The 27,258-nt window shown below is 40.2% G+C and overlaps 2 protein-coding genes across 6 annotated transcripts in view; both read left to right on the top strand.

The window, feature by feature from the left end:
- gdpd2 (glycerophosphodiester phosphodiesterase domain containing 2) overlaps positions 1 to 4,002 on the top strand; it is an 11,276-nt gene extending 7,274 nt beyond the window's left edge. Inside the window, exons 10-15 of the mRNA XM_035668702.1 lie at positions 339 to 504; positions 608 to 805; positions 899 to 1,047; positions 1,527 to 1,674; positions 1,865 to 1,947; positions 2,919 to 4,002. Coding sequence (XP_035524595.1) covers positions 339 to 504; positions 608 to 805; positions 899 to 1,047; positions 1,527 to 1,674; positions 1,865 to 1,947; positions 2,919 to 2,976 — 802 coding nt within the window. The 3' untranslated portion in view covers positions 2,977 to 4,002. The remainder of the gene's footprint in view (positions 1 to 338; positions 505 to 607; positions 806 to 898; positions 1,048 to 1,526; positions 1,675 to 1,864; positions 1,948 to 2,918) is intronic.
- A 645-nt stretch (positions 4,003 to 4,647) lies between these two features.
- Positions 4,648 to 27,258, top strand: part of dlg3 (discs, large homolog 3 (Drosophila)) — a 78,654-nt gene continuing 56,043 nt past the window's right edge. The window contains exons 1-4 of one of the 5 annotated variants that reach the window (XM_035668797.1): positions 4,648 to 4,759; positions 6,737 to 6,868; positions 14,325 to 14,410; positions 20,754 to 20,864. In XM_035668797.1, the coding sequence (XP_035524690.1) occupies positions 4,735 to 4,759; positions 6,737 to 6,868; positions 14,325 to 14,410; positions 20,754 to 20,864 (354 nt within the window). In that variant the 5' untranslated portion in view covers positions 4,648 to 4,734. Of the gene's footprint in view, positions 4,760 to 5,257; positions 5,621 to 6,736; positions 6,869 to 14,324; positions 14,411 to 20,753; positions 20,865 to 27,258 lie in introns of those variants that run through there. The other 4 variants (XM_035668795.1, XM_035668798.1, XM_035668800.1 and 1 more) reach the window with 4 other exon arrangements.

The raw sequence follows: 27,258 nt of genomic DNA on the forward strand, positions 1-27,258 counted from the left end.
GTATTCAGAAAAGCGCTCTTTTAAATAAAATGTATTATTATTATTATTATTATTATTATTTCTCACACTTGCACTAAACCCCTGTCCTTGTGGTTTTGGGTTTGGAAAAGCTAAAGAAGAGACACCAACTCTGTATCGCTCATACTACGGCCCATGCACACTTAAATGTGGAGAAATCTGAAGCTTGATAGACCTGCTGGGGTTTAGCAAATTATTGGTTACTTCTGTTTGGTTGTTGATTCATTCAGTGTCAGTAAGGGTCATACATTACTTAATGCACCTTTAATTAGGATTGTTTTGGCCTCACAGATGCAATTTCTGATGTTTTTCTAATCTAGTAAAGACGGAATTCCCTTCTTGATGCATGACAGTGTCTTCCCTGGGTTCTTGCTCAGAACGACAGATATTAAAGACAAGTTCCCTGAAAAAGCCAACTCCAGCAACAGCACCAACTTCACCTGGGAGGAATTACAGAGTCTGAATGCAGGTGATTGGTTCGTAAAGGTGAGGGTTGTGCTTTGATACATGTGTGCACACAATCACTCATAAAGATTTGTGTTATCATGCAACATGCTCCAGTCACAGAAATTGTTATCTGACTCTCCAGACAGATCCTTTCCACTCAGTGTCCTATCTCTCAGAAGATGAGATAGAAACAGCCAGGAATCAGACGGTACCCTCCTTACGTCAGCTCCTCAACCTCGCCATGGAGCACAACATCTCAGTTATATTTGACCTATATAGTCCTAACAAAGAAAATGAAACAGTCACAACCATCTTGCGTTCTGGCATTGACCAAAGCCGGGTAAGTTTAATTCTAAACCCTCTGATGGATTTTGTTTGAGATCTTTCACTATAAGGCATGTTTTGTTATGGTGCATATTTTTTCTTTTCATAGGTCCTTTGGCTTCCTCATGCAGAAAGAGACAATGTAAAGAAGATTGCTCCGGGTTTCATCCAGGTCTATCACAACAGTAATATGCTTAGCGTAAACAAGGGAAACTACCTGAATGTGAAATACAGCGAGCTAAATATGGCAGACATCAGGTAAAATAAAAACAAAAAAAACAAATATGAAAATATACACCCATGTTATCTATGTGGTAGTGCCAGGAGGCATGCACAGAAGTGTGTTAATTAGTAGTGTGTGTGCAGCATGCTGAGACATAGTGCTGGCGCTGAATATGGAGACGCAGGTTGGGCCCCTAGGGAATGAGATTCAAATAATGTCCCAACCCAGGAGTGCTCTTTTGTGCATAAGGAAACCAACCATAAAAAAGTACTAAAGAATGAAATGCAGTGTAGCAACATGTTTTGAGAAAGCACTAAAGCGTTGCCTTGAGTGCTAAATGAGCTCACTGTGCAGGACTGTTGCATGCAACATATATACACACACATGCAAACATACATATACATGCAGTTACATATCTGCATACACAAATATATACTGCTTTCCACAGATTCTTCGTCCTTTCCTGCAGAAAGTTTAACTTGTCTGTTTCAAAATCTATGCTTGTATCCGACAGGGAATATCGAAGCAGTAACGTTACAGTGAACATGTGGGTGGTTAATGAGCGTTGGCTGTTCTCTCTGCTGTGGTGTTCAGGAGTCAGCTCTGTCACCACCAACTCCTGCCACATCCTAAAAGATATGGACCGGCCTGACTGGGTCCTGGTAAGCAATACGTAAAGCTGCATGTACATTAGCTTGTGCTTTACTTTCTTTAGCTTTCCATTTCGCTAGCCACCATTAAATACCATCAGTCGAAACACTTACTGTGGAGCTGACAAGTTTGGACGAGTGGTATAAAATTAAAAATATGTGACACACCTTGACCCAGTGAGCATGTTTTTGTGTGTTTCAGGCGCTTCGGACTTACAAAATAATATGGATTACAGTGGACATTGCATCTATTGTGATAATAACTGGAATCTACATCTTGCAGTGGTAAGCAGAGCAGATGTTTGGTGTTGTATGAAAATGTGTATAAAGTGAATAGACTGACTCTTCCACCTCACTGTCTCTGCCAGGAAAACACACTGTTTCTCTCACAGAAAAGGTACTATTTTAGTTATTTATTAATTAATCATTAAGTCTATAAAATGTTTATTAATATTTCCATAAGCCCCAGGTGACATTCATTGACATTTCAGTCCAAAACTCAAATATTTTCAGTTCACTATCGAATGTTTGGTCTTTTTTCTTCACAAATGACTTAAGCGTTTCATTGATTATGAAAATGGTTGCAGTGTTTGGAGTAACCTATAAACTGACTAATTGTTTCAGCTCTAGTTAACACATTGACAATAATCATGCTAACTACCTACTGGTATTTACATGATCAACAAGTGTTGCACACAGTGTTACTCATATCTTGATTCAAGTGAGTCATCCATCACATTATAGTAGTAAATGGACATCAAGTTATCTTTTGGTACCCTTTACAAGAGGTAAATAATGGCTTAATTAACAGTTTATAAATCATTAAAGCTTTATTGATCAGTTAGCCCATCAATAAGAACTTTGGATGGCAAGGTAGTAAAAAACATTTTTACTTCCATTTATTAACAACTTCTTAACAAAACTGCAAACTTGATATATTAAATGTTCATTTATTAAAGATTATATCATGGTTTGGTGGAATGGGAGAAAGAAATCAAAATGTACTGAAGTATTTACCAACATTATAACATCATCATTAACAAATAGAAATGATAAGTACCAGATAAATGCTTTCACAGCCTGGTAATTCAACTGTTGTTCTTAATAGTTTAGGACTGATCTATAAATTATTTATTAACCATAAAGAAAACTGTTAGTTACAGCTTATAACCCCTTTATAAATGGTGCCTTATTAGAAAGTGGTACCAACGTCTTTACTGAAATATAAGTGGAATATAACTGTTTTTTGTACACAGGGGCAAGAAACACAACTACACCGGACTGGAAAGAACTGGCTCCCTTTATATCCAGTAGGTAGTTGGCCCGACTGCAGCAGGAAACTCTTCTGCCCCAAAACTGACAAACATCCTTGTCTGCACTGCCAGAATGGTTTGGACCTAGATAAGGAAGAAAGCACTGAATAACCATACACTGTATATTGAAGCCGTGAAAATAAGAATGTTCATAAAATGTGAATCAAATATTGTCACTGTGCCACTGGATGGCGTTTTTTTAGTTTTTTATTCCAGTATAAGTCTAGCTGGTTAACTGGGTTTATCTTTCACCGGGTTTTGATTATTCTTCTGTTGCTGCTAAAAATATGAAGCTTTCCTCTGACTGTATCATTGCAGGGGTCTCCAACCTTTTTGAGTGAGAGCTATCTAAAGGGCTACTCTGTATACTTGACGAACATACATGTTTCAATAGAATAACATAGCAGTGTGTGTAATTTCACCTTTAGTGGTTTACATATACAAGGCTGAACCAATCTGATTTGGAATTGCTGGAGTTATTTTTTCTCTGGTTGCATTAACACTGAAGCATCTCATGAGAAATATAGTGATATGAACTATGAGTTTTTTGGCCACAATAGAAAGCCTTTTTACACTTCCTTGTAAGTGGCACAGAAAAGAAAAATACTTAAGATTACAGAACATGCTCTGTTGTCAGCTCATAGGCTACTTGGAGACCCCTGTATCGTTGCAACGTGCACTATAGATCTGCACTGGATTTCCTCTTGACACTTGTTGTTCTTTTTCCGTTGTTTCTTTTTGTTACAAAACTTTTTTTTAAATCACAGTGTCATGAAAAGGGGAGTATTTGAATGAAAGATGCACGGACACAAACTTTCCTCAGATCAGGTGTGTAAATGACTGAAGGGAGGAAGTGAGGTTCACCTTAACATAGTTCAACATCACCACTTCAGGAAAGAATAGTATTTACTGTAACCTGAGCCAAAAGCACAATTGTATACACTGTCACACTCTGTATTTAATCAGTACATATCAGTTCCTTGTTTCTTTATGTAACAACATAAACAATAAAAAAATAAAAATAATGAGTATTTTATACAACATGTTTATGCACTGTGGTCTTTGTTTTCTTGTTTCTATTGTTTGTAAAACAATGGGCGTCACATTTTCTCTGCAGCCTGCATAAGAAATACAAAGGACCATTGTGTGCCCTTGAGACTACAAAAGTGAAATAACAATTTATGAACAGGATTAAATAGAAAATAAAATATGTCTAAAAAAATCAGTTATGCTTATTTAAAGATTCATGCCATGCTTGTATATTAACCTATATTTACAATACTAAACTGCTTGTACTTTACTTGATAATTAAAATGTTACACTACTTTACACTTTTTACAGCTACCCACATGTCATCAGACCTGACAATGTCTAAAAATAAAACATGGGATGGGTTGTGAGGGTCAAAACTACTTTCTGTTCCCTCAGGGCAGTGATGTGCAGTGAGGCTTATCTGTAAAATGTGTACTGATTGCATTCCTACAACCAGAGGTGTAATAGGTAGCCGCCTCAGAACATTTACAATACGGATACAATACTTAAGTAAAATTACAAAAGTATTGGCACTAAAATAAACCTTACATTTCCAAAAGTAACCAAAACTAATCAAAAAATTGAACTACACGTACTTCTTCCCCGTCAAACCCTAGCGCCTACATAACCCATAATGCAACTCGACCGCCGAGAGTTCGGTCGGAGATTCGGTTCGGTTACGCTAGTAGCTGCTCGAGCTGGAGCGAGCCGTTAGCCCGGAGCAGAAATGAGGAGCGGGCTGCCGAGTTCAGGTAAGCGCCGTTCTTTCTAACTCCACACCCCGAGATTTTATCCACTTATAAAACTTGTAGTCTTCAGCCTCAACGGACGCTGAGTCACTAGAGGCAATTTATCAGACTTCGCACAGCTCCCTCTGGAGCCCCAAAAGGCTTTATACAACTTTTTTCCTCCCCTACACACACACATATACATGCAGTAAGCTAGTTCTCCCAAAGACCTGTAAACGGACCGAGTTCCCATTTTTACTGTATTTTCCCAGCACCACCTTAACGCACCACTAGATGGCACACGATGCAAACAAAATGGGAAAACAGGCGACTTGAGGCCGAGCAGATACACTTTTAACCACCGTTACGATGCTCCACAAATTCATCGATCACTTACTGATGATGCCACGCCACTCTAAGCTGAATACAGGTGGCATAGTTCATTTAATATATTAATATTGGTGTTACAGTGTCCCAGTGAGGACTTTGAACCACAGGGCCGTTTTTTCCACGAAGGCGAGGCATGGCTGAGAGGGGAGGAGAAACATGTCACGTTTTTGGGGCCGTTATGCCCCAAAAGAACTTGTGGAAAGTTGACATGAAGTAAACAATCCCTCCATGTCACATCTTAACCTCTGTGTGTGGGTGTGGATTCACCGCGGACCGCCGCAGTGACAGACGGGGAGTGTCCGACGACGACTGGATTTAAAACACAAAGTCAATATCTCACTAGTTTGTGAAGAGTGGAGCGACTGTAAATGGTTGTAGAGAATTATCCGGGACTATTGCTGTAATTGTTTTCGTCTTTAAAAAATAATAATAATACCCCCAAAACTGTAATTTACATGACTTTTCGAGTCGGCCACAGCATGGTTCATAAATATGGTGAGTACCGTTAACGCAACGTAACGTCTTCATCTCCCTCACGTGTCAAAAGTTTTGTAGTAAATCTCGGTTTTAGGTTTAGTTTTCTTTAAGTAAGTGCCAGCTCATTACTGCATTAAAGCTTCTGCATGGCCTCTTCACTGGTCCACTAACTCTACCTATAAACCCTTGTTGTTGTTGTCCTTTTGGGGAATGAAAAAAGTACTGTAACTAGTAAAAATGTGCAACTTCCGGGGGGGCAGCAGTTTACTTCTTCTGAGGGTTTTTTTTAATTTATTTTCGAGATGAAAATGTTCAGTATCAGGTAGGAAACTGTGAAGTAGTAGATTTACCTCCGTGATGTGCATCATCTCTCTGCTGTGTTCCTCACCACCCACCGGGTTCAACAACCAGCTGTACAGTCGTGTTGCAAGAGGAATAAAATACCTTTAATGTGCTCTGCAGGGGAATGTAACAAACAGCACTGCTGCATTTGTGTATAAGTCACATAAAAATCATTATTACTAGATGATGTTTTCTATAACACCCTAGATTTGAACTTAGCAGTGTGTCTGTGAGGGTCAACAAAATAACTTTTTTTAACCTGCTTCATTTGTAATGGTACGTTGTCCTCTATGACATGCCTTTATGGTTTTAGTATTGCATTATGTTATTGTTTGATTGTTGCCCTGTATATATTTTAGAGCTGAAAGTAATCATAGATTAAAAGAGAGAAGTTGCCAGCAACAATTGCATGATCAATTAACTGTAATTTCTGTAGCAAGATGGCACAAATTCACTGGTTCCAGCTCCTCAGATGGGATTTTCTATTTATCTTAGTCTGCTGTTAACCTAATATCTTGGATGGACAAAACACGATTTATAGATTGATTACTTAATATAATTTTTCACTACATGCTGAAATTCTATACAGTTATCAATTGATTAAGAGTAATTAATAACACAAAATAACATAGAGTTCATGAATTATTTTGTCATATTCACATATTCTATCCCAGGATTAACTTCCCTTTAAGAGCAATGCAATAAATACTAATTTGAATCCCATTCCATAAGAATATTATTGACCCTGTCTGCTGCTGTTGTCCTGAGACATGTATTTATTTTGTGAGGCAGACACAGAGAGAGCAGTGGGGCTGCTCAGACGGTACCAGGCCAACCTGACCAGTCCAGAGGAGCAGACTCTCAGGACCAGTGTGGACAAAGTGTCTGCCATCTTAGGTAGCCAGCTGTTCCAGGCCCTTCTTGGTAAGAAAAACGCCGTAAAACTGCTTGGTTTGCAGAAGGGAGTCTTTCAAAACTCTACCCTCCAGCTTAAATTACATCACCGTTTTCGTAGGGTGGACTTTCTAAATAACTTTTCCTGTTCACGCCCCCTTCTTTTTGAGTAAGGGAGCTGGTTTACAGCATGATTTGTTTGGTTTGCTACACTCAGTTGTCACATTTTATCAGTCTTTTATTCAGTGCAGCTTATTTACTTTGATTTGTGTTGTCATGTGATTGGCTGCAGGCAGACACAGGATGTAGACAGGGTCAGGTTGTATTAATTTGTATGAGAAGTTAACTGAGTCTAAATGTTTCCCAATTAAGTCTTATGAAAGAGGCCATTCAGTTTGCCTCACAAAGGTTTGCTGTATACCCCCCTCTGTAACATACTCAGATTGTAATGAAATCCCAATAAAGCCACGCACACACTGTATCTATAGACTGAGTTGTTATAAGCTTGGACTTTTCACACTGTGAAAGCACAATTCTTCCTTTGACTTTGACAAAATTGTGTCCTTTTTGTGCCATATTCTTTATGAACTTAAGTCAACATGATGTAGATCACTGCTCAGAAAGACTGAAAACAGTCGATTCACCATTACCAGAAAGCTTTAGTTATCTGTGAAGCTCTTTACTAATCATATTCCTAGTTTCTACTGCAGCTGACCTGAAGAGTCACTATTATTGTGTGTAACCAGCTACAGCTTCATGACAAGTTTGGTGTTTTGGAAAAGAGCTCAGGAGGAATCAGATAAAGCACATTACTGCCGTTCAACCAATGGTTGAGCGATCCTTTTAATTACCACACAGCCATGTTATAATGACGCTTGCCCCTTGGTCTGCTGTTGCTCCTGCCGACCCACTGCTGCTCCACTGCTGGGGAGCTCAGGGGGAGGGACAGCTCAGGCAGCAGTTAAAGAAATACACAATGACGGTTCTTACCAGTGATGAATCTGAAGCGATATTACACCCACTTTTAGCATATCTTTTTATTTGTCAGGTAGGCTTAGTGCCATTTTAACAGAGAATGAATAAGAGTTATATAAATGCATTGTTTGCAGTGCAAGGTCAATGCAAAGTTTCATGCATGAAGACAGGATTTGTGGCTGTGTTTGCTGGCCCTCCACCACAGTGAAGTTAGACTGTGGATCCCCAAGAGGTGGGAGGGACTCATTTGCTGTGTCTCATCATTTAAAGTCCACCAAATATGTCTTAAAGGGTAACTTAAAGGGTTTTCCTATCTAAGTGACTAATGGGCACAACTGTTTTTGTAATGGGTCCAGTATTGAGTGAGAGAGCTGCAGCTGGCAGACTAGAAACTGGCTACAGTGTAATCGTCCGGGGACATTGTGCACCATCAATGTGCGTCCATGTATGCTGGAAGAGTGAGGTGTATGATGAGAAGGTTTAACTTGGTTAAAATGATAAAGCATCTGAAGTAGAATTTTGAGATTTGTATTCAGGCTTGAATTAATTAGTTGTTGATCAATATATAAAAATAATTTTGCCTGTTCTTTAAGTTTGTATTCAACACAATACCTTATAATTTCAGTGAGATGACATTTATTATTTCAGCTGGTGGTTTTTCTTCATCTACCGGTCACCTTGACCGGTGAGTCAAAGATTTCAATCAGACACTGAATACAGTGATTTTATGTCACTGATCTTTGTAACATTGTAATACTAAATTCAAACTCAAGAGGAGGAGGTGGTTTGCCTGTCCCCTGTTAACAATTACTAACTTTTGTTTGGTTGATATAAACCACTTAATTCACTGAGCTGGAACAGCGAAAAGTCAAATCAAGAGTTGTATTTTGTTTCTGTCCAGTTTGAATTGTTGTTACAATGTTCTACGAGGTAAAATGACTGTATTACTGTAGGAAAGAACAGCTGTTTCTGGTTAAATAAATAGGATCTTACTCTTCAACAAAAAGGTCTATCTCTGTAGGGTCCTTTCCATAATGTTGTCAGACACTTATAATACCAATCTGAGCCTGTCAGTGGCAGAAAACAAGCACTTGCAGTGGACGCACATTGACGGTGCATAATTGCCCCAGATAATTACATTGCAGCCTGTGAGTACGCACCATTACCACGGCAGCATACACCTGTGGTTCACCGAGTAGACAGTCTGCACACCAGTTATCATAGCCGTCAGCAACACCAGATCCACCGACAAATGTTAGCGGGGAGAGCCGCCTTTATGTCACCGCGACCACATGCCCCATACAAACACAAACAAGTCAGGGGAGATTGTTAAGACAGGGAACTAATGAATGTCACACAGACTTACATAAAATTATAGAGTGAAATTTACTGTCCATTATTTGTCAACTAGGAAAGCTACCATGGCTTTTGCCCTGTAGGCCGACACTGTTGTTTGTTTTGTCAGCTGACAATTACTGCCGCTGGCTGACAGATCACACCCCATTTAAACAGTTTCTGGCCCTCGTTGTTAGGTGTTAATCGGTGCTCTGAAATGGAGCGGGCCTAAGAAGTCCCATTTCAAAGCCTTCTGTGCCACAAATACCTGTGAACCTAATGACATTCCCATCAGCCTCAGCTCTGCTTTGTGTTGAATGCTAATTAGCAGCATGTTAACATGCTACATGCTAAACTAGGATGGTGAATATGATTAACATTACATGGAACAGCTGCTGAACATTTTCAGTGTGACCATGTTAGCGTGCTGACCTTAGCATTTAGCACAAAACACTGCTGTGCCAAAGTGCAGCTTCACAGAGCTGCTAGCACGTACTCAACAGTCATGTTAGCCCAACAGTTTAACAAAGAATAAAAGCAACAGTTTCCATCTGCACAAAAACTCTATGTTCAACACTTCAATTTAATCAGTATATTCACCATGACTATGCTAAAGTGTCCTTGAGCAAGGCACTGGTTACCTTCTAGCTGTGGGGGGACATCAACTTGTGTCAAAGCCATAAAAAACACAGTCAAGTATTCTCAGTTTCAAGTTATTATCACTGTTTTGAGTAATAACTTATTTTTAGACATTTGCATTAAGTGATACACACAAATGATTTATAAAATAGCTTTATGCTATGCACAGTTTTTATCTAGTAACTATGGACATCAGATGTATTATACCATGTTATTTATTGAAGTGAGGCAGACTCAGAGTGGATTAACTTTCCAAATCAGGATTCCAAACATTCCTCACAAAGAATGTTCAATCAGGGCCGAGCCTGGGGCAGACAGGAAAATAAACCGCTCTTGGCTGTCGTCCCAAGCCTCTTCCACAACTCTCCTGGCTCTCTGGCTCATCTGCGCATTGTGAGGGTACACGAAGAAGAAGAGGCCTGTTGTCTGCGTGTCTCAGGTGCAGGGCTGTTGAAGCTACGCCCCTTCCTTCAACATGTGGTTCTCATCAGGAAAGGCAGAGTGGAGGAGCAGCAGGTTCACAGCACTAATAGGAATACAGTGCAGTATAAACATTACTCAGCCTCTTATCCTCTCCTGTTGTGTTTGCCTTCACATGCTCAGGGCCATGTGAACCAGTGTTGTTTGGACCATTTGGTCTTTCTTTTGTGACGTGGCGTTGGTCGGAAAGGTGGAGAGTAAGCTGACGATGCTGTAAAATAGGTTCAGAAGAAAAGTTTTATGATTGAAAAGCTACTGTTTTCACAATATCTTTAAGCGATATCTTCTAACTTTGATCCACTGCGGGAAGTAAAGAGGTGTTTGAGGCAGTGTGGGAAGCTTCAGTACTGGCCACTTGGATGATTGGATGTCTGCATGGTTGCACAGTCACGAACAAAGGTTGCCTTAACTGTGCATCCACCCTTTTGTTCCAACATACAAACGGTGGGAGGCATGTGGGGGGCTGTTCACAGGGAGTTGGGGGCGCACGTACAGACAGACGCACGTTAAATTACAGCGGACCCTAAATGCCGGGGGAATATTTTATTGAGGCAGTGACAAGGGGTTGGATTGTTTGCCTCGCCTTGAAATTGTGACCTAGTTTGCTATGAATGTGTTATTCCAGTGAGCTGTGGGTTGCTCGTGTAATGAACCGGGGGCACATTCTTTTTTTTGTATGATTCACCCAGGCAGGCAATACAGGGATGACTTCAGTCCAATTGAAAAGGTACATGACAAACAGAAGAGGCCCACAACACACACAAACACGCTGGTCCTGCATGCAGTGCAGTGAGTCTTTGTAGGACAGGGAGAAGGTACAGGAAACCCCCTATGACTGTGACAAAAAGGCTCAGCGCTCCGACCAGACCATCCCAAAAATAGTCCCAACATCAAAAAGAGATCTGGGAATAAGTCCTGTGAAAGAGACTTCTGGCTTGGATTATGTATTTTGTTCCATGGCTAGGAATTTATGTGGTCTGTGAGGGTTGGAACAGTTCGGAGCATTTTTTTTGGAAAGTCAGAGGAAGAAAAAAAAAAAACTCTCTGTACTTTGTGTGACTGTGAATCTTGAACTCGAAATACTTTGAGACCTGATGGAGCACTTCTCTCTGTTTTGTTACCTCTGCCAGGAATAGATAAACGATGTAATTAGAAGTGTTAGTTGCGTGAAACCAAACCAGGTGTCGGGGATGCAGCTGAAGAGCAAATCCTGCAAGTTTTAACAGATGCAACATTTTCACGACTTACTTAAAGCTGAACTAACCAGTGTTTGTATGAACTGAGGGTCAAATGAGTAAATGTATTTGAGAAGTGTCACTCGTATTGATGAACCCACGTAGAATTATCACCAGGCTTTACAGATCTCTACAGCGCTATGTAGCTTTTTAGCATCTTTCAGTTCATTGTTATAGTTATACAGCCTGTATAAACCCTGTTTCTAGCTACAGCAGCGAACTAGCTCTGATAAACCGACTACACTGTACCTGCTCAGCACCAAGTGACAGAAAGACAAAGTTCATCACTAGCTGTTGGTGAACATAGCGGGGCATTTAGCAGCTAAAGAGCAAAATATTTTCCCCAATCAGACCTAAAAGAAGAGTGAATGTTAGACATTTCTCAAGTGGCCAGAAACAAAACTCCACATGAATGCTATTGTTGTTGCACCATGTCTACTTACTATATTGTACGCTAACATGTTTACCATATCAATTTTATAAGGTGATATGTTAATGTTGTGTTTATAGTACAGTGTGTTCTGCTGCCCCGAACAGGCAAACATATATAAACGTCTTTCTAGCATACAGCGAGCGAGCAAACTGTAGCGGATAGAGCTCAAAAAGTTGTCCAGATATACTACGAGCGATATCTAAACAACAACCTTTTGTCAGCCTTATTTCTACATAGTTGGACGTCAGTTTACTTACTTGTAACTCCCAACAGCTCTGATTTCCTTCCAAATCTCATCCTTGTTTAGGATATCCTTACAAAAAGGGTGCTGTGGATCATGTAAGATTTGCCACTTGTAAATGTAGTCTCTTGTCATCATGGTTTCTGGCAGAAAGCTCTGATGGCAAACTTCTCCCACGTGCCCATGATGACTGCTAACTAGTCTCACATAGACATATCTCCACACTTTGTTTTAGCAGGTTGGAAGTGAGCGAAATTTTGCAAAAATAGAACCAGGGCGAGCGTTTTTTCAAACAAGCTACACGTCGCTCAGCCTGTTCGCCGTCTTATTCAGCCAGTTAGGACGCTTGTTTGCATCTGTTCCAGTTAGGAAGTGGTATCAAGGAAAAAGGCAGTACCCAACACTTAAAGCTAGTGAAATAGTTAGGTATGTTAGTAACATGGAGGCTTACTCGTGTCATTGTAGATATTGTGTGTATGTTTGTATGTGCCTGTATGTAAGTGTGCATATGCAGCCAGGCCTACAGTAGGTTTGTGTCTGCACATATATAAGAGTTTGTGTAAGTGAGATTGCTCTTTAGTCAGCTGTGCAACAAACTCCTCTGCCCACACATGGCTTCACTCCTCCACATTCAGACACAGTGATGAGTCACATGCTCCATTCTTACACTTTTGTTCTCACAGTGTCTTGTTGGGACATACTGACTCTCATCTCTCTGTCTCACACACATGAACAAGCAAAAGATACACATTGTTAATAGAGAAGGACATGTTTTAAATGTGTTACGTTTCCCTAGATGTTTTTCTCAAATGTGTCTTTGTAGCCTGTCTTGTCCTGACATTGAACTTTGGGAAGTTGATGAACTCTCCAGCGACCTCTTTGTGTCAACAGTGCAGGAACCAGGCCTGTGTGTGACATCAGCAAACTTGTCCCAGTGTATTCTCATCAAATGGATGCCACTCAATAGGTGACCACAGGACATGGGCGTGTAACGAGCCAAGAGGTGATGAGTGGAGATGAGAAGAGAAGGGAGGAGAGCAGAGGTTCAGTCTATAAAGAAAAGAAAAACCTTTAAACCAACTGGTTTAAAGGCCAACAAAGGCTGTGTATTATGTTATTTTCCATGCCAGCTGTGTGAATCTACAGATGGCAGTGTCATTCATGTTCCCCAGAGTGTGAATCCTGCTGACTTTGGTCATCTCTTGACTTTTCTCTAGCACCACCAGCAGGTTGACATTTGTGGTTTTGAGTGAAATGGTGGATGGATCAACATGAAATTTAGGACAGACATTGATGTTCCTTTCAGGAGGGATTGCAATAAGTTTGGTGATCTCTTAACTTTCTATCAAGCCCAATCATCAGTTCAATACAATTCATTTGTAATCAACCCATAGATTCTTGTTAACCGTGTGGCTTGTTATTAAATACATACATGACTTTCTACTGCTTCTATAATCAAGTTTTAAGCATCATCTTGCATCCCTTAATGTGAACGTTCAGGAAATAACTTCTATAAAAAACCTTCCTAACTTCCATTTCGACATCCACTCAAATCAAAGCATGTAACAGGGTAGGAGTTGCTCACTATTCAACTAGGGGGCAGTGTCTACATTTATTCAACATGTGTAGTAGCTCATGTACCCTCACCCTAAAATGGAGCTTCAAAGCAGTGAGGCTGGAAATGACCTACAGTGGAACTGATCTATGATGAGGCTGAACAAAAAGTAGAGAAATGTTTGTGTTTGTGCTGCACATGGTACAGGTAGTATGAAATATTATAACGTGGGCCTCTTAGACAGTGACTTGACTGATTTACTCAGTCAGTACCTGAGTCATATAGTTCAGATACAAGATAAGAAGAGCTCTTGCGAATGTGGAGACATAACTTCCATGTAAACGGACGACTCCCACCCCCACGTTTTCTCCCAGTGCACCACTGAGGAAAACAGACATCTCCCAATGTGCCCATGATTGATCGGTGGGCTCGTTTACACAACAAAAGCGGTGTACTTTAAAAAAAAAAACTGAGAATTTATGAAAAAGAAATAATGACTACAGAGTATTAAAAAAAAGGAGCTTGGATCTAATGTTTATAATTATCCACGGGAAAAAAAAGAAGCTCATTATTGTTTTGTTTTTTTCTCACAGATATTCAAGAGTGTTACGAGGTGACCTTGCAACTGAACAAGGAACAAACAGTTGCGAAAGAAGACAGCAGGCAGGATGCGTGGGAGGTAATTTTTCTTTTTCACATTATAGATTTGAGAAAATATGAATGTTTACATTGTATCTGGTGTCGCACGTGCTGTTGTGTGCCGCACTTTGTCTCCTGGCTGCACAAAAAATGTTACTCAGTGGCTGGCACAAGGTGTCACTACCTGTGTCCCTCGCACTCCCACATGGATAAAATGTTATCATGAGTCATGGCGGCTATTACTTCAACCTGGTGAGTGAGTGTCAGACAGGAAAAAAAAAGTTGGAGGGAGGGACACATGGGTAGAGAGAGAATAGGAAATTAGACAGAGTCAAAAGAGCACTGATTACCATTTGCTCATCAGTGGGCTGCTCTTATGAAGTCAGCCAGTCCTTTCATTATAACAAGTGTTTGCAGTCACGTGGTTATTTAGAATATTTTTAGTGTAAATTTAAAAAACAACCGAGTTGAAGGAAGAAAAGCAGAATTTTGTGTAGATTTCAACCTTATTCAGATATTTACTGAGGAGTATCACAGAGCTCCGGCATACAGAACTCTACATGTTACAGCAAATATCAATAAGTGGTTAACAATATGGATAATTGTGTTTGCAGTTCCATGTTACTGATCTCCTAATAGTCTGTGGATGAGTAGGAACCCCTGACTTCACGTCATTTGCATGATTTAATATTGCCTCATAACTTTCCTTCAGCTATGCCAAAATGTTAATGAAATTGATCTTTGGCTGACTTCTATAGCTCATTAACTGAATGATCTTTGGCCTGTTCTTTAGCAGAGATTAGCAAAACACTATAGGTTCTGCTTAATGTGTATGTGTGTGTGTGTGTGTGTGTGTGTGTGTGTGTCTGGTTATTTGTCTGCACTGGCGGTGATGCAACCTCAGTCTACGTGCGGTACGTGGGGGCACAGATTGATGATAATGCCGAAAACAAAAAATGTGATTTCACTTTCAGCACAAAATCTGAGAACGTCATTTTTAGAATTGAATTAAAGGCACAATGACCTGATCCCTTTGAAACAACAAACTGGATTATTCCATTGAAACATCAGACTTATTTTTATTAAATCATGTGTGCCTGAAAAACGTCTCAAAGACCCTTATTTGGTAACAGGAAATGCAACAGACCATTTTTTTTTAAAGCTTAGTGTTCTCAGTTATTATCCATAAAGGGACAAGTGTAATGCAACTGGTTAATGTATTCAATAAAACAGAGTGTATCGGTCTGTATTTAATGCAAGCATGCAGTTTATCGATATAATATTAGCAGGTCCTTTCAAATATACTGTTAACACCACATAAATGGCATTGGGCACTTACCCTGCCTTTAGAGAATTTGAGTCTTGGTAGTGTTGGAAGACTACCATTCACTGTCAACTCCAAAATACTTCAGAGGTGAAAAGAGCCCACTAGGTTTTAAAGCTTTTTTGAATTTGTGTCACAAAAGCTCTTCAGTGGGCAGAAATGTGTCTAGAGACATCCAACATGCTGATCAAGGCTCTAAAAAACTGTGTTGTAGACGAAGCTAACCGTACCTGCACAAGAGAAGAAATAACAGCACTCAGAAGTGGTCCTTTTCGTTTTTATTTAAAGGTTTTTTTTCTGCCTTTTTTAATATTTTACAGTAGGGATAACATGCAGCAAACATGAGGAGAAAGAAAGACATATGATGTGCAATAAAGGTCCCTGGCCCCGGTCCCCTGCAGTTATATGGGACACGTCTTAGACCAGGGGGCCACCAAGACACCCCAGGTGGTTCTCTTTGTCAAAGTAAAAGGATCAAACTTGGGTGCAGTTGTGGTGGAGCTACAAATATGAGACACCATTGGTTGTTGTGAACACTTTCTTCAAGTTAGCTGATAGATAACTATGGTTTATCCTCTGGTTTAATCAGTTCATCCTCTTTATCTTTATCTTTCTTTTTTGAAACAGTGCTCATGATGATCTGCTGAATTGTGATTCTCTAGTTTTCCTCACTGTCCATTTGTGTCTCTTGTGTGACCCTATTGAAGTGTAACACAACGACAGCATTTTGTACTAAAAAGACTACATAATAATTCTTCATATAATACAGTTACATGTTTGATCATTGGCCACTGGGAGGGCAGCTGGCTCTGTCCCAACTGTACCTCCAGGTCCTAGATAAACTGTGGCTCCAGGGGTCATCCATTTTCTGTTTGGTTCATTTGGACCTAAGGATTGGTGAATGGTGTCAACCATAGGGTTTCTGTAAGGAAGGGATCCAATAGTCATCAGTGAACATGGGTAAAACATGGAGCTGATAGCCATGGATTTGACCAATATTTGAATATTTGATTTGACTATATGTTTGGTTGATGGGATCTAATATGATATGATTAATCGATGAGTACCTGTGCAAACATATATACTGTATATGTATTTTTAAGTCATGTAGTGTTTTAGGCCTGTAATATAAATATGATCCTCACATGAGATAAAAACTTTAATCTAATGTTATTCCTCTGTGCTCAACAGCCCCCCCTACACTCAATCACCTAATGGCAATATGTTTTTGAAATGAATGTGCTAAATCTGAACTGGATTATGTACGGTCAGTTGGACACAGAAACTGCAGTAAACTTGTCATTTGCTAGACTATATTAAATGGACACACAGAAGAGTGTGTTGCCCAGTTTATGACTAAAGCTTGAATGAGTGACATTATTTTCAACAAAGGATTCTCATGCATTTTTAACAATGTAAAAAAAAACATAGTCGAGAACGTATTACCAATATATTTTCTGATTATGCAAGGTTTAAAAAAATAATGGCAACAATTATGTACAACATGTTGCATACATTCAATGGCTCCCATCTTTGTTTGTCTGAAGAAACGATGCTATGAGATCAACTCATATTCCAAATGTGTTCATTTGAATTGATTTAAATAGGATTTTATTTCACATTATTAATTACATAAAAGTCAATATTTGAAGATTATTTTAAGTATTTTATGTAATGTAATATTATTATTAGTTGTATGTTGAATGCCTTTCTCAGACAGTCTGTTTCAAATATTGTTATATGTTTATATAGTTGAATACTCAATGTTTAGGTCATTTTGCATTCACACTACTGCTTGGAGTGGCAGAAGCTAGTTCTTTTAACCTGTTATCTATTACTTTTACCCACTGTAACTGTGTTAACCAGTTCTACATTTCTTTTAGCCACCTATTTCAACTGATCATCCCTTTAGCTGACTACTACGTTTACATAGCTTTTAAATCTAACAGTGTTTTACAGCTGACTCAGTGCGCACTTATCAAATCATAATTTAGTTGAGCTGCTCCACAATCTTTCCACATGCCCCTTGGCAACCGCAAAAGTAGCCCCTGTTTGGGAATCACTGGTCAGTCAACAACTGAATGAATAGCTGCTTATGTAAATTTTACAGGCTGCCCATTTTTTCATTTGCTGCTCTTGCTGGCGGTTGTAAATACAAGAAGAAAGTTGTGACCCTTGTCAGTTCACACATACATTTCTAAAGTTAAAGGTTCAAGGTCAACGTATCCACATTTTTGAGGTGGTTTCACAGCCTAACACCACAAATAGTGGATTAAAAAGATGATCTTGGGTGCAAAGTTACATTCTAGCTTACAACTAGCTCACATTGTGTTACAGTAGCTGTTTCCATGCTGAACATTTTCAAGAGCTTTGATGCTAACTTATCAGTAAGATGATGCAGGTTATTAACTCATCGAAATAATTTGCATTCACTAATCACTAAATTAGTTGTTTTTTTCTTTTTCGGTCTGTAATCTGATCAGCAATAATTAAAACACATCTTTTCACCCATTACGCAGTATAACATAGTGTTTATTTTATTAATAATATGATTTGGAATGATATATGTGTGTATATATTATGGAAAACTGGAATAGTGTAATAGTGTAACTGACTAAATGAGCCTCCACTGTGCAACTTTTGTTACATCATACTGTTATAAACACATAATAAAACACAAATACCGACACACTCACTGTGTGTTGGACTGTGTGTCGGTGTGGACCAGTCACTGTTATAACAGTCATGGTGACTGTCCATGAGGAGCTGATTCCAGAGCTGTGCGGGAGAATTGATCTAATTAGCGCCTCTATGTAATAACCGGTCGATGTTTGTCAGACTGTAGCTGAATGAAATCCGTCACGGTGTTTCAGCTCTGTCAGTCCTTCACGCTGTACATTGTATTATAAAGCCCGTCATCTATTTGATAGAATGCAGGTGAAGGTGATCACAAGCAGCAGACGTCAATGACACATTCCCACTTCCAGTGCACTTACTTGTTGCTGAAAGGCATGAAGTCAGTGTCATGTGTTCTGTCCCTCCCATAGTAGAGGTCCTAAACCACAAACTATGACTGTGGCTTGAACTTTATTCTGCCATCCTAAGCTTCTGTCAGTGTGTCAGTGTATTCTGTGATCCGCCCTGTCTAGCTTCTAATTCAGTGCAGCAGGGCTCCTGATCCTTCCCGCATCTTTCCCTCTCTGGATCCCAGCTGCTTGTGGGGCCCAGGAACAGTCCTGGAGAGAGAGAAGGGGAAGTTTGAAAAAGCAAGAGCTGCTTAATGGGCACCCAGCGAGGTGCTCATCAGTATTCTAGCCATGCTGTCACCTGAGTGGAGGATGGGAGGAAAACTAAATGAGTCTGCAAATTCCCTGATTTGGTGCAGAGTAGCAGGTGAGAGTGGAGAATACCTCCTTTGGAAGAGAAATGAAAGACACCACGAGAGAAGAAGCTGTTTTTATTACTCTAATTGATTTCATAATTAGAGAGCAATTAGTGTTTTGATTGCAAGAACCTTTTGATGTATTAAGTTTGATTTTATTGTGTTATAATCACAGAAGAACTAGAAAAGAAATAGCCAACAATAAAGTGAAACATTTCATACATTTTAGACATTTTAGACATTTTATGGCTTGAAATGATTAATTGATTTACTCGTTTCAAATACGCCTGCACGGTTTTGTATATGTGGGTGTTTAAGTGTGTGTGCAGAGGGCCACTATTAGACAGAGCAGGCAGCTGGGTGGTGGGGCTCGGCAGTGTCACTTGACCAGCCTATCAGCACGGCCATGTGGGAATGGAGCCGTCAATGAGAAAACTCACTTAGCATCTCTAAAAGAGCACATAGTATATCTGATCTATACCAGTGTAAAATAAGGAAAAATGTTGTGAGAATTGTGCAAACTGGAAATGAATGTAATCTTGAAGGTTTTTGCTCTTCCTGTTGGTCGCAGGTACAACAGCCTGCATGCTTAGGGCTGTGTGTGCATTTAAATAAACGGCTTTTCAGCTTGGGCTCAAGAGCAGCTTTCATTTTAATTTGGAGGTATCAGCTGAGAGAGAAGGCACTGTCTTAACTGAGCCTGTCTTGTGGTAACTTAAAAAAAAAACTTTGTACTAGTGATAGCCTGCTCTTAAGGCTGCCCTCTGCTGTCGGCTAAGGGTCTGTGTGGTCTAAAATGTGGGAATGAATTTCCGGTACTGTACACTCTGTGTTTCCTCATCCAGTCAGTAGAAGGTCTTGGTTAGTTAGTTTTCTGCTATTTTATATTGGGTTTCATTTTGTCATAAAATCTATGAGATGTGAGAGTGAACCATCCAGGCCAGTTCTGTGCTGTTCTGGCAGGTCACTGTTTCCACAACTAACAGCACTGTGTTGTGCTAATCTTACATTTTTTATTTCCCAAAGGTACTCTCTATTACCACAGTAAAGGTCCTTTAGCCATACTCTTATTTAATCATTATGAGCTCCTCTCTATTCTTTAGTGCTGAAAAGTGCTTATTCTCAAGCATCACTTAAAGGTTCTATATATAACTTTCAGAAAAATAGTAATAGTGACACCTGTGGCTAGTAAGTGAACTGCAGTCAGGATCCTGTACTGTACATAGTTTGCTTGTAATATTTTATATAGTTTTTTTTATAGTTTTATAGTTATGTTAAGGTGATTAATACATATAAATAATAAGTAAAATGCTTTACATTGTATACATGGAAGCTTCCTCGCTTTCTTGCCAACAGTTAGATGAGAAGATTGATACCACTCTGATTTCTGTGCGATAAATAGGAAAGCTAGAGCCAGCAGCTGGTTAGCTTAGCTTATCATGAAGACAGGAAACAGGGGAAACAGCTAGCCTGGCTCTGTCTATTGTGGCTCTTATCCGACAGACTTACCCAACTCTCTGCAAGAAAGCGAATGAGCATACTTCCCAAAATGTTGAGCGACTCCTGTAAAGATTTTGGTGATTATTGTCATCCTTTGTATCCACAGATATGTCTTGACCATGTCCTGAATGTTTTTTTTTAATGCTCTATCTGATTTTATTCACTCTTGTCCCACAGGACCTGGAGGAGGAGGGTGTTTCTCGGGTGCGAGTGACCAGCAGGAGCAGCCCTCACAAAGTGGAACGAGTTTCTGGCTTGGTGACTCGCTCCCATGTAGACATGCCAAAGGTTAGTAAAGCAAAGAAAAAAGTGAGTTTTCCAGGCGTCTCCTGAACACAAGTTCTCAATGATTGTATTCAGGCATCAGAAAAGGCAGCTGCTACTAACAGAACCAGATACTATACTAATGATCCTATAGTTGACAGTTGACCTTCAATGACACTTGATTAGTTGTAGTTGGGTATCATAGAAGTGATCATTATGAAACCTGTTCATAAAGGTTGATGACCTTTTTATAAATGTTGAGACCTGACTGCTAGATCACAAAGCAGTCCAAGGAGTCCAGGAATTGATTTCTAAGGATTTGTTTGGTCAGTTAATATTTAGAATCACCTCAGTCCGACCTGCTATTCATGTGTGTTTATTAGTGTGATTAAATAGTGAGTTAAATTAATAAATTTTCTCCTCAGCATTTCAACACCTACAATGGTAATTTGCATCTATTATGCTTACACAGATCATAGTAATTAATAGTATTTATGTTTTTAATACTACTTGGACATTACAAGTCATTTTGTAAATATTTTCTCCTCACCATCTTCATCTGCAGCTGTACAACACTTGAAGTATTTTCTTGTCTGTCACTAGCATGAAAGATTTAAAGGAATAATTCAACATTTTCAAGCATTTGTTGTCTTGCTGGGAGTTAGATAAGAAGATCAATACCGCTCTCTTGTTAAACATAAAACTAGAGCTTAGCTTAGCATAAAGACTAGAATCTGGGGTAAGCCGCTAGCCCACTAATAAACACGTAATATATCTTTGTTTAATCTGTACATAAAAATCAGTGTGTAAGTTTTCCACTTTGATTTTTGTACAGCTTAAACAAACCAGACATAATGAGTTAATAAGTGAGCTTTAGAGGTGCTGGTAGGCGGATTTCGTTACCTGTTTTATTCGCCTGCTACCAGTCTTTATGCTAAGCTAAGCTACCTGCCTGCTAGCCCTAACTTTGTATTTAGTGCAGAGTCTTGACAATGGCATCGATTTTCTCATCTAACGTTTGGCAAGAAAGCAGACACGCATATTTTTCAAAATATCAAACAATTTATTTTAGAGTTGTGGTCAACCTGCTGCTTACATGACCAACAAGCACGGCCGTCGTATTTCATGTCAGAAATATGTTCCTCAGTATTGTTAAAAGCCCTTGTGTTCACATGCCTACCCCATTACAACACGGCCAGTGGCACATGGCAGCACAGTGGCCGCAGGCGTTGGCTTTTCAGCTGAGCCCAGAACTAGTGCAATGGGTAGGGGTGGGAGCGTGAGGATCAGGGGGCTTGGAAGGGGTAAAAGAGAGGGAGATGCAGGCTGTGAGCACATGGATTCAATGTGCTCGTATGATAATGTCTGCATAAGAATATGGTGACAGTACAGGTTGACTCTGGTGTGGATAATATGGAGTTGAGTGTGTGTGTGTGTGCGTGCGCGCGTGTGTGTGTGTGACTCCATCTATCGCATGAAGGAGGGAGGTGAGGGAGCCGAGGAGGCGCAGAGAACGGGAGGGAGGAAGTGAAAAGAAGAGAAGAGGAGGGGTGTGGAGAGAAAGATATAGTGGGGGAGGCTGGAGAGAGAGAGAGCAAGGCGGCTGAGAGGCGAGGGCCGGTGCAGTGCAGAGCTGGAACGGACACCCAGAGCTCAGCCTTCCTCGGGTTGCCATGGAAACCACATTCCTCCCCCGCCTGCATCCCTACAGACTGCTCTGACTCTCTTTTACTCTCTATCTATCTCTCTCCTCGCTTCTCTGTTTTTCATCCTGTCTTTTTCATTCCTCTTTTAATTCGTGTCTTTGTTGTTTTTTTCTCCCTCTTCTCTCCCCCTCTCTCTCTCTTTCTCCCTCCCTCTCTTACTGCTCTGTTTTTACACCATACACGCATTGAGCACACTCTTGATGATGCACACTCAGCAAGCACACTGATTTCAGATGCATTGCTCTCTGTGGCAAGGTGAATGGGTAATTACACAGTTTATTTTGCATCCCAACGCACTCATGGACACATAAGCACTTTGTTGTTTTCTCTGCATCTCTCTATTTTCTTCTCTCTATTTTTACTCCCCCTTCTGTTCAGCACCATGCTTCAGTAATGCCCCCTCTAGTCATCGCATTTCTGCCCACACACAGGGCACCTTATCTTCGGTTCTCCTCAGTTAGGGCGTCTGTCGTGGACCTGCAGCACCTTCATCATATTTCATCAACTGCTTTCACCTTCCTGTTGGTTTCTAGCTAATCCCTTAACCTCGTACTTGCACCCCATTTGTTAGCTCTCTGTCTTTCTACGCATGTACCAAATGTACGCCAGAGACTTTTCCTTAGCCATGCGGCTCTGATACAATCTCTTGCCGTCTTCTGTTCCTCTTTTCCTGTCTCCCTCATTTCCCCTCTACTCCTTCTTTCATTTTGCGCTCATTATTCCATCAGTTGGAGGTGCTGTGTTTGGTGTGTGTGGTGGAGCAGCTGTTCTCTGCCACTGAGGCCTATTAATAGGAGTCTTAGTAGCCTTTGTTTTCTGCATTTGCAACGCTGGGAGAGCATCTTGGTGGCTCCTTGGCAGGTTACATTGACTTTTAGTACAAAACTGAGTATCTCTCATTCTCTCGATCTGACTGACTTTCTGTCTTCTCGGTCTCTCTCCCTTTGCCATGCACATTCCCTCCTTCCTGCACATTCACACTTTACAAAGCTATGATTCATCGAGCAGTGGAAAGCATTAACTGTAAAGGTTCTCCTATATTCTGGGTATCTTTATTCCTTTCAATATCTGCTGTTTGTGGAAGAAACAAGTGGATTTGGCTAAGATGTAAAGATGCCCGATAGAGACTTATAAGACTTGCTTCCTCACCCTTCATGCAGTTAGTTAAGGCTACAGTAGAGCATTTTAGAACATGTTGATATGCAGCTGTCTCTTTAAGACTGCCTCACTACCGACTGTCCTTTTATGGTGCCACATCCGGTCAGGTGACGAAGGAGTAGTCACATAGCTTCTCTGAGAAATGCCTAGAAATGACTGAAAAGCTCAATACATGGTCTGTGCAGTGGTTGGGGGTTGTAACGCTCATTACAATAGCATGTGTGTGTATATGTGAGCATGTTTGTTACAGGATGTCCAGGTGGGTTTATGTAATAAGGGCTGTGCATGCTGATGCTGAGCTGATGCTGAGTGTTGGGGGAGCTGCAAGGTTGAATGCGGAGAACCATCTCTGTTCAAAAGCACAGGATAATTTCCCCGTTTATGCCATAAATCACAGGTCCTTCTTTTTCACTTGTCAACAGAAGGTCAGAGGTTAGCGCTTTCATTTCACAAGATAAATCACCTAATGCTGTTTATCCACATCTTTCCAGCACAACCTGTTTAATTGGGTGCAACATTTATGAAAGACCGCACACACAAACAACACTCACTCATGCATGTTTATATATATACACATATATGTATTTATTTATGGACATGTGTTAGGTGAATGTCTGTTTTTTATATTGCCGTGAGTTCTACAAGATTGCTGTTCTTCTGGGTCCACTAAAACCAAGTTGTTCTTATTGTATTTTCTCCCGGATAGAAGTAGTTATTGAATTTAGTAAGAGTCAGAGTGTAATTACAAACTAACAGTTCAATCATACCCCGCTGTGCAGTGTTGTTTCAGAGATTGTGACAATAAGTTGTTTCAGAAATTATGACAAAAAAGGGTTTTCACTATTCATTGAGAGTAGAACATTTTTATGGTCAATTTTGAAGTTGAACAAAAAATATTAAAAGTTATTTGATGGTTTACATTTTTTCCATCTCTGGTACTTATGTCTGGCCACTAAAGAAATACCAATAAGTGAATATTGCTTTTTCTGCTTGGTACTGTGTCACAAATGGAAAAATGATCTTATATAGGTGACAGCTTTATTATGTTATAAACTACGGATTCAATTTGAAAATATCATGTAATCTAATACAAGGACACCACAAACGACAACCTCAAAAATAACAGTGTAATTGAGCCTCGCCAAAACTTCACACAGTGTCAACCAGCATTTTTACATAATCTGCACGGTTGGATTTATTGCAGAGCTATGGTATATGATGACACTATATTGTACTAATGTTGGTTTTATGCTACCTGTATTAGCTTGCAATTGCCTACATTTCACATTATCAGCACTTTACTGAAATGGATATTTTTAAAGAAGCATTAAACAAATCTCTATCCACAAAATTATGTTAAAAAAGGATGTTTCTTACAAGACATGTACAGCAACACTACATTAACATTCAAGGCCCTTTTCTGTCCTCTGAAATAGCTCTAATTTGATTAGTGCATATTAACTTCCTGTATTCCTCTTCCTGCTATTCTCCTGATAAAGAAAACTAAATTGATTGGTTCTAAAAAGACCTACCAATTTTTTATATATTTTATATATTATGTAATATTTAAAGGGAGAGGTTTCTTTCCCCTAGAGGTACTAAATATGTCTACATGCACAGTTCATATGGCAGATGTGTGTCTGTGGGCACACATACCCATACATATGGCATATGTGTGTTCATTCAGTGCAGAGGATCTTTCTCTGTCCTTCTCTCCTGCCTTTATTATGTATATTCTGCTTCCCTTTCTTTCATTTTGTGTGCTGCACAGTGCGTGTTTATTTTTGTACTACAAACCCACTGACGGCGCTGAGTGGTAAATGCAATGTGGACAGTTTATAAGAGAGACGGAGTGAGGCTAGGGAAGGATGGTTGCAACATGTGCTCGGTCATGTGTGCTGTGATCGATATACTTACATTGTCCTTTCAAGCCGATGCCTCAAAGCCCCGCCTCGCTGCTCTGATTGGCTTCAGCAGGGTTTGTGGCTGCATCTGACAATGTAACTTGACGCATTCAGTGGTTTATAGTCTCTGTTTAAAAATGCCCAAGTTTCTCCTTTTTTGCTCCTTGCTTGACAAATCTCTGTAGGTTGCAGCGAAAGAATATCATTATAATGAAGATAGTTACTGTTGCTTGTAATTTACTGTGGCTGAGCCTGCTGTGTGTGCCTCCTGGTAGGGCTATAACACAATGCAGTGTTTCCTCACCCTAAAATCCAGCTCAGTTCAACAGGAAGGTGGCACAGATACGCATTAACATACAGTACATGTAAATGACGGTACTATGTCTTACATGTTAGTCAAACTTACACTTAAAATAGACTAGCATTCACGTATGAGCACTGTAACATGCAGACTGTATGTATGTATGTACAAATATACTCTCTCCCCCATGCAGACACACCCAGCGCCGTTCCCCGTCACATTTCATTAATAATGCATATATGCAGGGCTTTAATGGCGACAGTGTAACGTTCCCTCTTAGTTCTTTAAAAAAAATAAACCTTCGCCCTCAGTGTCAGGATGTGGTATATCTAGCTGTGATCAACCCACAAATTCATAAGCATGCAAAATGGTTCACAGGCAGTCCTATCGCATTACTGAAAATATAACTGCCACAGATACATGAAAGCCATATAGTCTCTCCTCTCTTTTTTCCCCCTCACACATTCTCACTCTCAATCTTTTCCTTCACCCACTCGAAAGCCCAAGCGTGTAATCTTGTTGGTTTCGTACACATGTGTTGATGTCATCATTGTGAACATAAAATGTTTCCCCTATGGTTCTTAACCGAGGCTTCAGGAGTGCAGTTTTCCTCTCACTGTGTTTATTTTGTCCCAATCCTGCACATGGGCAGGACTTGACGATAAAATAATTTAACAACAGTACTGCTATGCCAGTAGTAATACTAAAAAAAAGGAAGAGGGTTAGGGAATGATGTAAAGTAATACATGGTGATTCAAAGACGTCCGCTGTTTAGAGGCAGGTCTAGTGAAACCCAGGAGAAAAAGGATTTTCATGTGCTGCACCTACTTTCATTGTGAGATTATTTACAGATGTGTGCTGTGACACAGAGCCTTAGGTTGCTAGTCACTAACACTAGAAATCTGATCTGAACTAGAGATGACCGTAGAGGTGACCAGTGACCAGACGGAGGGATAGGGGTGCTCACTGTAAGTTGGATTTTGGCTGCATTGGTCTGATGAAAAACATGGATAAGACTCCCAATTAGCGGATCAGGGTCGAGGGTCGGCATTGGCAGACTAGGTTGCAGACTATGACTTCCTGACCTTTTTTTATTGAGCAAAAATACAAATACAATGTTTTTCTTGAGCCTTCATTTGTGAAGCAGAACCTTTTCACACAAGTGCAGGCAGCAGTGAGGTTCAGGTGCTGCTGCCCCTTTAAGAGCAGCTAGTGAAGCGCTCAGTCCTGTTGGTGCTGCTGCTGCTGATGGCAGCGCTGCCAGTTGATTGGCTGTGGCTGTCAGGGCTGAGGTGCTGGAGGGATGCTGCTACGTATCCCACCCCCCTCCCTCTCTGCCTCTCTCTCTC

This window comes from Morone saxatilis, unplaced genomic scaffold, assembly GCF_004916995.1.
Source record: "Morone saxatilis isolate NCDOM2014 unplaced genomic scaffold, NCSU_SB_2.0 Contig22, whole genome shotgun sequence".
Lineage (NCBI taxonomy): Eukaryota > Metazoa > Chordata > Actinopteri > Moronidae > Morone > Morone saxatilis.